The sequence below is a fragment of the Dreissena polymorpha genome, chromosome 5 (genome assembly GCF_020536995.1).
Source record: "Dreissena polymorpha isolate Duluth1 chromosome 5, UMN_Dpol_1.0, whole genome shotgun sequence".
NCBI classification, from domain to species: domain Eukaryota; kingdom Metazoa; phylum Mollusca; class Bivalvia; order Myida; family Dreissenidae; genus Dreissena; species Dreissena polymorpha.
In genome coordinates this window covers 1816153-1830527 of record NC_068359.1, presented here as the reverse complement: position 1 = coordinate 1830527, position 14375 = coordinate 1816153, and the positions used below count along the sequence as shown (strand labels likewise).

At 34.8% G+C, this 14375-nt stretch overlaps 2 protein-coding genes across 2 annotated transcripts; both read left to right on the top strand.

Annotated features, from left to right (window-relative positions):
- Nucleotides 1-5176: 5176 nt before the first annotated feature.
- Nucleotides 5177-7565, top strand: LOC127881260 (beta-1,3-galactosyl-O-glycosyl-glycoprotein beta-1,6-N-acetylglucosaminyltransferase-like). Its single transcript, XM_052429011.1, has 4 exons — nt 5177-5183; nt 5442-6324; nt 6691-6917; nt 7264-7565. The coding sequence occupies exons 1-4, from the start codon at nt 5177-5179 to the stop codon at nt 7563-7565; spliced, it is 1419 nt and encodes a 472-aa protein (XP_052284971.1).
- Nucleotides 7566-7656: 91 nt separating this feature from the next.
- LOC127881259 (beta-1,3-galactosyl-O-glycosyl-glycoprotein beta-1,6-N-acetylglucosaminyltransferase-like) lies at nt 7657-13725 on the top strand. The gene is made up of 4 exons (XM_052429010.1): nt 7657-7663; nt 10412-11069; nt 12436-12662; nt 13424-13725. The coding sequence occupies exons 1-4, from the start codon at nt 7657-7659 to the stop codon at nt 13723-13725; spliced, it is 1194 nt and encodes a 397-aa protein (XP_052284970.1).
- Nucleotides 13726-14375: the final 650 nt, after the last annotated feature.

Sequence of the window (14375 nt, the reverse complement as noted above, 5' to 3'; positions counted from 1 at the left end):
ATTGAAACGTGGAGGGCAATTGTTCATTTTGTCAAAAGGATTAACCCTTAAAGCGCTGGAGCCGAATTTTAAAGGCCTTTGCAAACAGTTTGGATCCAGATGAGACGCCACAGAACGTGGCATCTCATCAGGATCCAAACTGTTTGCTATTCTGATAGTATTCTTTGAAAAAAAATGAAGAAAATGCTAATTTTAGAAATTCTGCAGACGACATTTTAGCAGACGACAAATTTCCCAGCATGCAAAGGGTTAATACTATTGCCCAAGGCCAAGCTGCAGGGAACTGGGATTCCAGTAGTGGTACAACAGTGACTTCTTATGTGGACTGATGGCTGCTCTCCCTTTACCAAGTACTGCTCTGTGCTCTTTTTCAGACCTTGGGGTTGAACAGTATTGTTGACAGTTGTATCCCTTGTATGTACACTTGGGGACTTTTCTAACACATCACTTTTTAAACGTAAATATCTCCGTTATGAATATTGATTTGAAATTTCACATACGATCATTTGACTACATTTTATGCAAGCTCACGATAAAATAATTCATCCGTGACGATCGGACGCTTTAGCACGTGGGGTAGGTGTGGTTCCATATTTTTGCACGTGGAAATGTTGAAACGCGATTTTATTCTAGTTTTATTTCAATTAAATTATTTCAGGTGGGTTCTTACACAAGGAAAACATAAAATTTATTTACAAAACAATATAGCTCGTATGAATATTCAGAAGCGCAATCGCGAACTTTGCATTTAACAGGCTACCTTTCTAACTTGCTGAAGCGTCCGATCGTCGCGGATGAATGATTTTATCGTTAGCTTACACATAATGTTGTCAAATGATCACATGTGCAATTTTAAATAAAAATATTTACTCATTACTGAGATATGACAGTTTTAAAAGTGTTGCGTTAGAAAAAACATTTTGCGACTTTGACTTTTGAAGTGACGTTTTTAATTTAATAAGTTTTACATTTTGTTGTTTATCAATTTATGTTGAATTTTCATGAAATATCAGATATGTGCTGAATTATTCTTGGTCCAACTTTCAACACAAGCCGTTCAAAAATAAGGGAGCTATATTGATGTGATTAAGTGATGCGGCAGAAAAGTCTCCAAGTGTACATATTTATAGTTTATGCATGGTACATTTGTTAATGGCCAATATGATTAAAACCTGAAATCTTCCTTTAATTATGAGATAATCTTTATTTTCCTCAGCATATGAAGGTCATCAGAGCTGAAGTTTAAAAAATACATGAAAATATTTAATATTTGTTATATTGCATTGCATTGTCCGTTAACTTTGTTCAAACCATTTATGTGGGCTAAAAACTGGCCACACTTGAAGGGTGACATGAATTTTGTATATGAAACTTTCATAGCAAAATACATTTTTTAGTAAATCTCTGAAACCACAAGGCCAAGAGCTTTGGTATTAAGTATGTGACATCAGATGGTGATCCTTTAACAGACATGGTTATTGACCAAACTGGCCACGCCTTGATGTCACTGGATATAATATAGACATAATTATACAGCAAAATATTTTTTTTTTAATTCTCTGAAGCCAAGTGTCATAGCCTTGCCATATGGTAAGTGACAAAATATAACCCAATTATTGATGAAAATTGTTATAAAGGATTATAGTTAAACGATTTGTTTGATGATTTATCGATTAGAAACATATAATTTTACAAATGTTTTACATTTGCTTTGTAACAAGTGTTATTTTGCCTGTTTGAAGATAATGCATACATAATTGAATTTATGGCAATTTTTATTTTTTTTATTTTGCCAAACTGAGGAATAGTCCTTTCAAAGGCTTTATGAACAAGAGATGTGTTTGTAAGAAGCACAATACCCCCTTCTGCGCCGCTTCGAAACCATATATTTGACCTTGAAGGATGACCCTGACCTTCCATCACTCAAAATGTGCAGCTCCATGAGATACACATGCATGCCAAACATCAAGTTGTTATCTCAAGCGACATAGAAGTTATGAGCATTTTTCGAAACCTAAATGCAGTGTGACGGAAAGACAGACAGAAGGACAGACGATCACTATATGCCCTCCTTCTGGGGCATAAAAAGAAACTTAAATAATAATACTCAGAATATAACATTTACGAATATAATGTTACATATATGCTGAACAAGTGTGATGATTCATATATATGTTTGGAATTAACTTAAACATTCACGTAACTATTTACATATTTTAGGAAACTACGCATGATGTATTATTGAAAAGTACATTGGTATACCGGCCTGATTAGAGAATACAAAGAAATTACTTATTACATAATCATTAATCCAACATCAAACGTTTGGCATATGGGAATGTTAAAATAACTGTACCAGAAAATCGCTGCTTAATAACATAAATCGGACGATATTTCTGATTATGTAGCTTCACCATATCATGCAATGTCCCAGTGATGTTCGCTCTCCGGAGTAATAAGTAATTTAACCCTTTCAGTGCGGGAACCGAATTTTAAAGACCTTTGCAAACAGTTTGGATCCAGATGAGACGCCACAGAACGTGGCGTCTCATCAGGATCCAAACTGTTTGCTATTCTGATAGTATTCTTTGAAAAAAATCGAAGAAAATGCTAATTTTAGAAATTCAGCAGACGACATTTAAGCAGACGACAAATTTCCCAGCATGCAAAGGGTTAAAGTAAACATGAAAGTTGTTGTTCTGTTTATGCCTCCAAAGGGAGACTCAAAGTTTGTCATTTTTTCCGCTCACGTTAGTTTCTTCATGATAATTCAATCAGTTTTTATCTGATCGCTGAAAAATGTTCAGAAAATGTTTATTAGCATTAAATAGTATCCAAGTATTTGGCTGGCACGAAATTGTTTTGGAAAGAGAACAACATCTTCTGCTTTTGTTTTTCTTTCTTGACTTCGTGATCGCGGGCATCGCGCTTGCTGACAATTACATTTAATGCAGTTTACATTACATGTATTAAATTGTATATGCTTAACTAATGTTGTGTAGATACATTCTATGTAACTTGTGCACAATACTACGTTGTCTTCGTCATGTCCAATACTAAGGTGAGCGCTCAAGGCCTTTGCAGCCCTCTTGGTTTAATGCATCGGTGCAGCAGGCATGAAAAGAACATCGTCCGACGAGCAAGACAATGCTTCAAACATCTCACGTATGTTCGGGGAATAGGAAATCCGTAGACATAACATGGGCTTAAACGGTAACATCTGGATCAAAACAATTCAGTGATAAATGTCTCTTGATTGCAATTGTGATAAATAATAATACATTTTGCGATAAAGTGTTTTTGCATTGTTTGTTTGTGTGTGTATGTTTAAAAGATTTGTATTGTGTGCCTAATAAAATTACATACTGAGCAAGAAAGAAACTTTCGTTAAGTTTTTGTGGACTAATGTAGTTTGTCGAATATAATTACAAACTTTGGCATAAGCTTGTCAATACAGCAACGTTTTACATTTACACAGTTACGTATACTAGTCAACCGGTTAATTTACCGGACACAATGGCATGTTTACCAAATAGTGTTTTAATAACTTGTTGACCCCATACTTATCTGTTATATTTGCCTTTGTTTGAAGAGGTATGTTGCGTTTGCAATTGTCGTGGTTTAATTTTTTACCAAGAACGTACGTTGAAGATCATAATCTACAATAATGGGTTATTTCCCACAATTGAAAGAGAAGTAAGAACGGCACACGACTGTACATCTATTATGCTTCAAATGCATACATAGTTGTCAATTAAAAATATTTCTTCAAATCCAATAGATTTTCTGTCTTATATTATCGAATCTGTTGCAATTGTTATTAGAAGTAATTGATATCGACCAAGATTACCGGTAAATAAAACAAAAACAATTTTATTGAAGTATTTTATTGCCCCAACACCCTTACAAATCAAAGGCAATCAATCTGAATATTTGTTGATATAAAAATAATTATTCAATGATTAAGCATATTTTGTGAATCTGGTTATACTACAATGTCATATAAATACATACAATCAGAAAGAATGGTAAAACAACACTCTAAATTTGGGAAAGAAACAGTCCAAACATAAGAAACAAACTACATTACGTTATGTAGTTGCAATTTATTATTACTACTCTCCTACATAGCCACATATTTATAACATTGATTATCTCTACATATGTAAAGAAAATCCATCGTTGTAGAATGCTGTATTAGGACTAATCCGGAAGAACAACATGTCACAAAGGCATTGATGAATATGAGGTGAATACAGTGTTAAGATGTTTATAATGCATTCAAACATGAACGTAGATGCAACCATTCGAAAACAATGCACGTTACACGCGAAGTCAAGCATTTGGAAAGCTTTTTTGATATATTTATTTCTGGATCCTTTGATAACTTCCGCAACGGAGCTACACGTCATTTTGTATGTATTTCTCGTTTTACCTTTGAAAATTATAGCGTAACTGCCAAACATGTTGTAGATTTAACGCTGATTGGAGTAACGCTATTGTACAACGTTGTACTATATAACATTATTATCGTTGGTTGTATGAAAGTCTTATACTATTAAACTTATAAATGTCTATCTCTGAGAAGAACTAAACAAACATCGTTATAAAGTTGAAACAACAATATGAACTCGCTTCTTACGATTTCATAATGTTGTGTTTTTTAACTAGAACTGAGTTACAAAAACACATGGTAAACGTATATATTCTTTTAATAGTTTCATTTTATTGTTTCAGCTTTTTTTCAAAGTGATATTATTATTCAACATATATTTTTTTTATCAGAAATACACTTAAACAGTTTAGCATACGTCCCTGTTTCTGACAGAATTGCTGTATAAAGCGTATATGCATACTAACAGTATTGTTTAGGATAATACTGAACAAACCACTTAATATATCTTTTTTTTATTAGATTAACATATTTACATATTGACGCAAGGGAGAATAAAACAATCATAAAACGTTTTTTCAATGTTTTCACAATTACTAATTAATTTAAGTACAGTACATGTACAACGCAATTCAAAGAAAAGACAAACGTCCGCTCTTATTATTTGTAAAACTACAGCTTTTCCCAAAATATCGCAGATAATCAGAGTAGTGTTTATAATTTGACGCATACTCATTAAATAGCAACTCCTCTTTGCATATACTGATATTATGCATATAAACCATGCAGGGTAAAGGTGTCTAAAAATATGGGTTAATGCAATGCTGCCTTACCCATATATATTAAAAAAAACATGTTCAAAACACATTCACTGTTTTCACAGAGTGCACTGGCGACTTATAAAAAGTGGACACTTGGCAATATGGAACCCACCCAGAATAAGAATGTGATTTTTTCACAAACTTGTGGGTCGTCTAATCAAATATTTACAATCAATAAATACGGCATATTGATGATATGATTTAAAAGAAAACTGTTTTTGTTTTAGAGCTTGAAAAACACCATCGGTTCAAGCTTATGGATTGCTTAGTCAAGGCACCATTGCTAAAATGGACAATTATTACATTGGCCGTTTTTACACTGCAAGTGCTGTTTTTCCTGATCGCGTATGAACTGTCACGGTCGCACTTACAACGATTGGCGTTTTCGCAAAACAATCAACATGATCATCTCCAAAGACGCGTTGACGGATATTTAGAAAATAATGCAACAGATGCAGCTGTAGCAACCAAAATGAGTTCGATAGCTGGTTCCACCCGCACAGAAAGAACGTTTTTGTTTAAAGAAGGTCAATTGGTTACGGACGTGAACTGTAAAGCCATATTTGATGGCGACCACAACGAAATTGAACGTGCTAATCTTCTGACAAAAACAATTGTGCGACAATACTTACAGCCAAGTGCTTACCAGCAGTTGGCTCAAAATTGTTCGTCATTTATACTCCATAGGGGCTATATAACTATTCCGATGTCGGAGATGGAACGCGAATTTCCTGTGGCTTTTAGCATTCTTATGTACAAGGACATAGAAATGTTCGAGCGACTCCTTCGTGCCATTTACAGACCCCAGAATTTGTATTGCATTCATGTGGATGCTAAAGCCAGTGATGACATATTTAATGCAGTCGTGGCCATTACGAAATGCTTTGGAAATGTTTTTATGGCGTCACAAAGGATTAGAGTGAAATGGGGCAAATTGTCCGTTCTTACACCAGAACTAGTTTGCATGGAGGATCTTCTGCATCGCAGCAGTAAATGGAAGTATTTTATTAATCTGACAGGTCAGGAGTTTCCCCTGAAGTCGAACTTTGAGTTGGTTAAAATTCTGACAGCCTTCAACGGTTCCAACGATGCAGAATACGCTGTACGAAGGTACACGGCTTAGTCAGGTTATATAAAATAGTGTGTGACTATGGGTCTTGAATTTAAGCAGTCGTAATTAGGAGCTACAATACATATTTTAATTTGTGAGACGTATTTTGCTATACGTCATGATACGTTTAATAAATATATATATTATATTGAAGTACTTGTCATGCTGTACAGAACAACCTTTTATATATGTTATATGACTTGGCTTGACTTAAACAAAAATCCGCTTCACATATTCCTAAACACTCTACATCAGCAGACGATTTATTGCTTAAACCTATCTTACGGAGGATTGCGGAGATAGTCGATGTATCACGATTGATTCCTAAAAGAAGTAGAGGCCTCGTATGACACTTGCCTTTTCAGGAACTACTCCAACAGATGGAAACACGCCGGCTCACCACCTCTCAATATCACGCCCGTAAAGGGGGCAGTGCATGTCGTGCTCAGTCGGGCATTCGTCCAGTTCTCCCTCCACGACGAGAAGGCCATTGAATTATACGACTGGACGACAGAGACGAAAATTCCAGACGAGACATTTTTCGCTACCCTGAATCACAATCCAAGCCTTGGTGCCCCAGGGGCCTACACCGGTATGTCGCTGACTAGAACAAAAATTAAAATATAATAATCTGATCTAAATTTCAGGTACCTACACATATTTTGATCATGCATATAAATGTACATGAGAGCGAAATATTCTTATTTTGCAGCTTTGTTAATACCAATGTTTGAATTATTTATGGTTCAGTGAATGGTTCGCGGTTACGTAAGTTCTGTCGTGTCATTTTATACTCTTTCATCTTGGCATAAAAGTACGATGATTATGCTTTTATATTTCAACTGCCAAATTAACCATCAAAATGGAAAATATTAAAGTATATAAAGTATTCAATATGTGTGTACTTACAGATTATGTTTCGAGTTTTAATATTTCAGGTAAAAAACAGCGGGATAAAAATGCAAAGCCTTATATTGCAAGATTTAAAAACAGAGGTGGAATCCCGTGTGCGGGTAAAAGAGTTCGTCTCGTTTGTATCATAGGTACGGGGGACCTACCCCTACTGATCAAAAGCAAAAGTATATTTGTAAATAAATTGCACCAGGACTTCCATCCCTACGCTCACGACTGTCTGGAAGAGTTAATTGCCAATCGCACCAGAGATTATTATTATGGTCGTCAGACTTTTGACGCCAGCTATTACACATCTTTAGATTTTGTGAAAAATAAAGTTGAATAAAACATGGTTTCACTGTTGAAGTTGAAGTTTCCAATAGCAACATAGGCATCTTTCTTTGAATTTATTTTTTACATTTGTGTATAATGAGTAGATGACAAGTACATAAATGCTTACTAAAAACAAACGCTGTGTGCATGTTAAAATCGTCAAAAGATGCATATAATGGCTATATTAGACCATGATAAATGTTCAGTATTACTGTTTCCTCACAAATATCATAACTAAAACGAAAATTTGCGAATCTGAAACAACTTTTTTCAATTTTGTCAATTTAACAAAGCGTGAAAAGATCCCTTTAAGGGATATTAATTTATTCGTGTTGATTCATTAATGCTAAGTAATGACAAGTGTCATTTTAGTTAAACAAACGGCAACAATATTATATTCATTATCTTTTCGGCGTTGGTACAATCAACTGACAACAAATTATTGTATTACAGTCTTATTTATTGAATGTCTTCGTCCAAATGTTAGTTTAATGGTTTGTGAATGTCTTGTTGAGAGACTCCTGTTAATTGATCGTGGTCGTTCAGAAGATCGAATAAACGTCCTTTTTTTAATTTGTGGAATGAACAATTAAATATAGATTTCATCTAATCATATTTTCCCTTTTTCACTTTCTGAAAGTTATTTATTGGTTCTCTACCAACTCATGAAATCAAACTGAAAACGCAAAAGCGAAAAAAACTTGAATAATTTGAAATAATCGATATTGGCAAAACGGAAATTGGAAGTAAAATACTAAACGAAATTCGCGTGTTCATTTAGAAAACTATAATACTGCATATGTATCATAAGTATTTTGACAAACATACATGTATTTCAAACACTCGTCGAATCGCGAAAAGTTATAAAATCGTTGCATATTAAAATTATGAATTGGGAATACAGCGACATAACTTAAGAAAAGCATATTATATTTTTAATAATTCCATCACACATTTTGGTATTAACTTTGATTACTAGATCATTCGCTCATGAATCGTTAATTTGGCGTTGCGAAATGTGTTGCTGAACACTAATCCGGAACAGCAACCTGTGGCTAAGGCATTGATTATATTCAGGAAGACAAGTTTTTTTCACGAAATAAAACATCTTTCTGGTGCATCCATTTGAAAGAACATCGGCACGTTTTTATGGATCCATTATGAAACAAACGACAAGGAGCAATAAATCACGCAGGTACATCTGATTTTGTTTGCGTTTGTAAATGATTTTGTTCTTTATTATATACCTGTTTAATGCATTTAACAAAATACAGGTTGTATCAATCGTTGAAATAAAAAATCCCGAATTACGCAACTCGCTGTTTCCGATTCCGTATTACCATACTAGCCGGACTACTTCGACCCATTTAATGATGTCACATTCCGCGCACCGAAAATATAAAACTAATATTTTATATTACGAATTATATAAATTAGTACATCGTGTGACGTCATTTCTGTGACGAAACACAATAGTTTTATCTAAACTCTCTAGAATTTAAGGACATGTCGGACGTGGTGTTTTTTAACAGTAAACTATTTGTTAAAAATATCGAACGAATTCAAAACGTATTTTGGAGTGTGTGTTTATTATGCTTAAATGTTTATTTCGATAGGAATACAATAAAATAGTGTGGTTTAAACTAAGTTTCAATAAAGACATGAAAGAATAAAAGTGGAAGTGCAAAGCGTTTCAAAGTTTTTGTTATAAACATCGGATTAAAGTTGTCAACTTAATTGTTATAAACACTGGATTAACGATGGCATTAAGGTAAGTGTGTCGGAAACCTGTGTTTTCCCGGTTCGGATGTTTGCACGTTAATTTACATAAACTGTATTCATCCGCGTCTTAAAAACTATGGCGTACCGTTTGTGTCATTATTTTGTTAAAGTAAACAATACAATTGTTTACTGTTTTCGTTAGTTGTTGTATATAATAAAAGGAATATTACGATAGTTAATTGTTCCAAGAGTTTGTATCACTCTCGTGGCTTGTGCTATTTCGCATCACACTCGAGGCTCCGCCTCTCGTGTGATACGTCATCATACAAGCCACTCGAGTGATACAAACTCATCGAACAATTGACTAGCGTAATATTCCGTATTTAATACTTTAATCTGGCATCAGTTCTATGACTTGAAAATGTTTTGAAGAAATGCTTATTTTAAATATTTATCATACAAAATAAATATTGTTACTATATCTACTTTTTATTTGGAAATTATAATTTTTACGTATAAAAATATATAAAAATTTACTACTACTACTACTATTACTACTGCTGCTGCTGCTGCTGCTGCTTCTGCTGCTGCTACTACTACTACTACTTCTACTACTACTACTACTACTACTACTACTACTACTACTACTACTACTACTACTACAACTACAACTACTACTACTTTTTTGCTGCTGCGGCTACTAATAGTACAACTGCGACTTCTATCATTACTATAATTATAATAATATATCTACTTGCGAACGTTCATAAAACGTTGATGTGCTATATAAACCTCTCAGGCCTCAACTAATTTTATTGTTGCGGTAAAAAAACGTTTATGTTCTTTACATTTACTACATTAACACTGTTTTTGTTATAGATATGGATCAAAAGCGTCATGCATTGATGTTCCATCATAGTGTCAGATTAATGGCCTTCTTAGTCAATGCACCTGTACTGAAATGTGCAATTTTGACATTGGCGATGAGTTCACTGCCATTGCTATATTTCTGGACTAGGTGCCAACTGTCTCGGTCACTCATTGGAAGACACGTACAGATATTATCTTTTTTGCCAAACAATACACCATCTTATCTACAAAGGCAAGATAATGAGACGTTAGATTTCATTCCGACAGATAAAAGATCAAGAACTACGACGAGTTCTACAGAAAGCGCTAACCACTGTAAGAGGCCAGTTATATTTAAAGAAGGTCCATTAGTGAATGCTGTCGACTGTAAAGCAATCTTTAAGAACGACAAGGAAAAAATAAAAAGAGCAAATAATCTGACAGTAACTCTTCTGAGGAAGCACTTACAGCCCAAGAATTACTTGCAGTGGACTCAAAACTGTTCGTTATTTAAATTTCATAGAGGCTATATAACTGATTCTATTTCGGAGTTTGAACGCGAATTTCCTGTCGCCTTTAGCATTCTGATGTACAAAGACATTGAAATGTTCGAGCGACTTCTGCGTGCCATTTACAGACCGCAGAATTATTATTGCATTCACGTGGATGCTAAAACCAGAGATGACATTTTTAAAGCAGTCTTGGCCATGACTGAATGCTTTGAAAATGTGTTTATGGCGTCACAAAGGATCAGAGTGAAATGGGGCAAATTGTCCGTTCTTACACCGGAACTAGTTTGCATGGATGATCTCCTTCGACGCAGCACTAAATGGAAGTACTTTATTAACCTGACCGGTCAGGAGTTTCCCCTTAAGTCGAACTTTGAGTTGGTTAAAATTCTCACAGCCTTCAACGGGTCCAACGATGTAGAATGCGATTTTAAAGGGTATACATGTATTTGCGTTTACTTGACCTATATCATATGTACTTACTTTTAACATATATAATGACGTTAGAGTGTATTGGTGTTCAGGTATCTTTTGAAACATAGAAAATACACATGGACATGTTCAATGATATTTAAATTAAGGACACAAAGACTGCTCTCAAAACTTGCTTTTTTCAAATTAATTACATATATATGTTATGCATCTATCTCGCGTGGGAAACTTGTCCCATATTCCTTTTAATGTGGGCCTGGTCAAGAAAACTGCAAATTACTGTTGTTTTATTTCCTGTTACTACTTTGCGAGCTAGGTTGAAAACCAGGTTTTAAACGTTGTTAGCATTAACAAGAAAATATCCTATTTTGCAATTATCTTTTCATGCTCCCTGCGGGTACTTGTAAGTGCTGTTCGTACGCTTCCTGCTATTTCATAGCAAATCTATCTTAAGGTCTTGCCTATAAATTATGTTATATCTAAACACCTCGTTTTGATTACTCATTACTCTACCTATTTTCCGGTAACTTAATTCTTCCGTTTTGGTACTCTGGTAACTATGTTCGTCCTATTTAGTACTCTGTTTGCATTTACATGGATTATTTAAGTTATTGTCATATGGTAGGCTTTACAGGTTGGTCACTGTTGCCGTTCCTAAAATTAATATGCATTAATGGTTTATACACCACACGATTGTATTTCTGTGAAGACTCTTCAGTCAAGACTCTGTTAAAAAAAATAACATGAGCCGTGCTCTGTTAACCCTTTGCATGCTGGGAAATTTGTCGTCTGCTAAAATGTTGTCTGCTAAATTTCTAAATTAGCTTTTTCTTCGATTTTTTTCAAAGAATACTATCAGAATAGCAAACAGTTTGGATCCTGATGAGACGCCACGTTCTGTGGCGTCTTATCTGGGTCCAAACTGTTTGCACAGGCCTTCAAAATTCGGTTCTAGCACTGAAAGAGTTATAAGGGAGTTTAATGCATGTGCGTAAAGTGTCGTCCAGATAAGCCTGTGAGTCCGCACAAGCTAATCATGTACAACACTCTCCGCCTTAACTGCATTTTTGCCAAGAAGAGACTTCCTTTAATCGAAAAATATCATCAAAGCGGAAAGTGTCGTCCCTTATTAGCCTGTGCGGACTGCCGTACATTTAGCGCCCTTTTAACACAGCACGGCCCACATGCATTGTATGCGAAGTTCCTCTCCTGGATGTTAATTCTAAACTATGCCGCGTTATAAAGTTGTATTGTTGTCTTCAAGTTAAGCTTAATTCTATGTTTGTTTTTATGGACTATTTTCAAGTTAAGATGTATTTTGATTTGAAGAGACTATTTTCAAGCTATGCTAAGTTCTCGTGTATTTTAAAGGAATTTCTCTCGCCGATGGAAAGAGGCCGGTCCGCCACCCTTTAAAATCAAACCCGTCAAAGGGGCGGTACACGCAGTGCTCAGTCGGGCATTCGTGGAATTTGCCCTTCACAACGAGAAGGCCGTTGAATTCTACAACTGGACAACAAAAACGAAGATTCCAGACGAGACCTTCTTTGCTACCCTGAATCACAATCCAAGGATTGGTGCACCCGGGGCTTACACGGGTTTGTTATGGTTTTTGTAATAGATGTATCGAACAAAAACACGTTGAGGTGTAATCGTTTAAATGCAAGTATCTTGGTGTTGGGGTATTTATTAAAGTATATAACTGCAAAATACAAATTATTTGCTTTGATGACAACATATGATGTAAATGCTTAACAAATGCAAGCGTTAAACTATAATTGAACGTGCATAGAAGAGTTTGTTTCTATTTAAAATGGTCTGTACTACCTTGCATATGCAGATAGTCCATTGTAATACAATTGCAAAGATAATATTAAACAAACTATTAAAAAATGTAGTACAAAGTCAGAAATTCCTAAACCAATCCGCGAACTTTCATTTAACAAGAAATCCATTTGGTATATAATACATGACAATACAAACTTTACACTACTTACCATAACAATGATTAAAGCTGTGTTCACCGCATTGAAATAAAGCATGTAACCCGGTATGAAGGCTGTTGCCGAATCTAACTCTAAGCTTCACCATAATCCCTAGTAAGCACATAACTGACAAAATATAAATTACACAGCAGAAGCCAATATATCAACGAAACATAATACTTGGACCAACGTCTTAGAATTGTTCAAACGGATTAAACGCTACCTTTTGAAAAGAAGCAATATGATAATGTTGCATTGCAGGTTATATTAGATTAACTTAGTACAGTACGTATCCAATTTCAATAAGCATACGCACGCTATAAATTGTATTTAGTATTTGTGTTTTAACAAGATTTGTTTCCGGAATATTTCAGGGAAAAAGGAACGGAACAAAGCAGCAAAGCCTTACATAGCAAGATTCAAAAACAGGGGCCGCATCCCGTGTGCGGGCAAAAGAGTTCGCGGCGTCTGTATCATAGCAACAGGTGACCTACCCCTGCTGGCCAGGAGCAAGAGTTTATTTGTAAACAAACTTCATCAAGATTTTCATCCATATGCTTACGATTGTCTGGAAGAGTTGATGGCAAATCGCACTAGAGATTATTATCATGGACGTCGGACATTTGATGCCAGCTACTACACAAAATTGGACTTTGTGAAAAATAAAGTTGGATAATTTTTATTTTTATGTATCTAATACATCATTGTTTCAAAGCGTGTTATTTTTGGTGTTTTATAATTATTTTGATAAGTTAAAATATGCCTAAAATAATAGTCTTTTGACATGTACCATCGAATTCATGTAGACATTTAACATGTGTAAGTAAATTAATAAAAGAGTTAAAATAACGCCTCGACTGTTAGGCAATACACATCCGAAGTCTTTTTGGTCAACTGATTACATCTTTCTGTATAGCAACTTAGTATTGAACGTTTATTTAGTAATCGGCATTTTATTTCATTTCATGTTTTGCTTGTTTTATGGTAGATATAATTATATTTAAATGACTTAAAAATAGTTTACGCTGTTAACAATCGTAAATAAGAGGTCCTGAACGGCCCAGAGTCGCACACCTGAGATACACAGGAACTGACCGGCTCAGTTCAGCCACAAGAGATCATAAGAACAAATGTTCTGACCAAGTTTCGTGAAGAGAGAACTATAAATGTAGCTTTTAGATTGCTAACAGGTTTTGCTATAGCTCTATTAGGATTAATTCTCCGAACCCTGGCGGCCATGTTTTTCAACAGACTGCATGGAACTATTTTCGAATTGATCAAAGGTATCATTAAAACTAATTCTCTGACCAAGTGTTATGAAGATCG

Bases quoted from the DNA above. Each gene is read 5' to 3' on its own strand.
- LOC127881260 (XM_052429011.1), top strand. The intron at 6,325-6,690 runs GTACACGGCTTA...TTGCCTTTTCAG, and splicing joins GCAGAATACGCTGTACGAAG to GAACTACTCCAACAGATGGA. The intron at 6,918-7,263 runs GTATGTCGCTGA...TTAATATTTCAG, and splicing joins TGCCCCAGGGGCCTACACCG to GTAAAAAACAGCGGGATAAA.
- LOC127881259 (XM_052429010.1), top strand. The intron at 11,070-12,435 runs GTATACATGTAT...TGTATTTTAAAG, and splicing joins GTAGAATGCGATTTTAAAGG to GAATTTCTCTCGCCGATGGA. The intron at 12,663-13,423 runs GTTTGTTATGGT...GGAATATTTCAG, and splicing joins TGCACCCGGGGCTTACACGG to GGAAAAAGGAACGGAACAAA.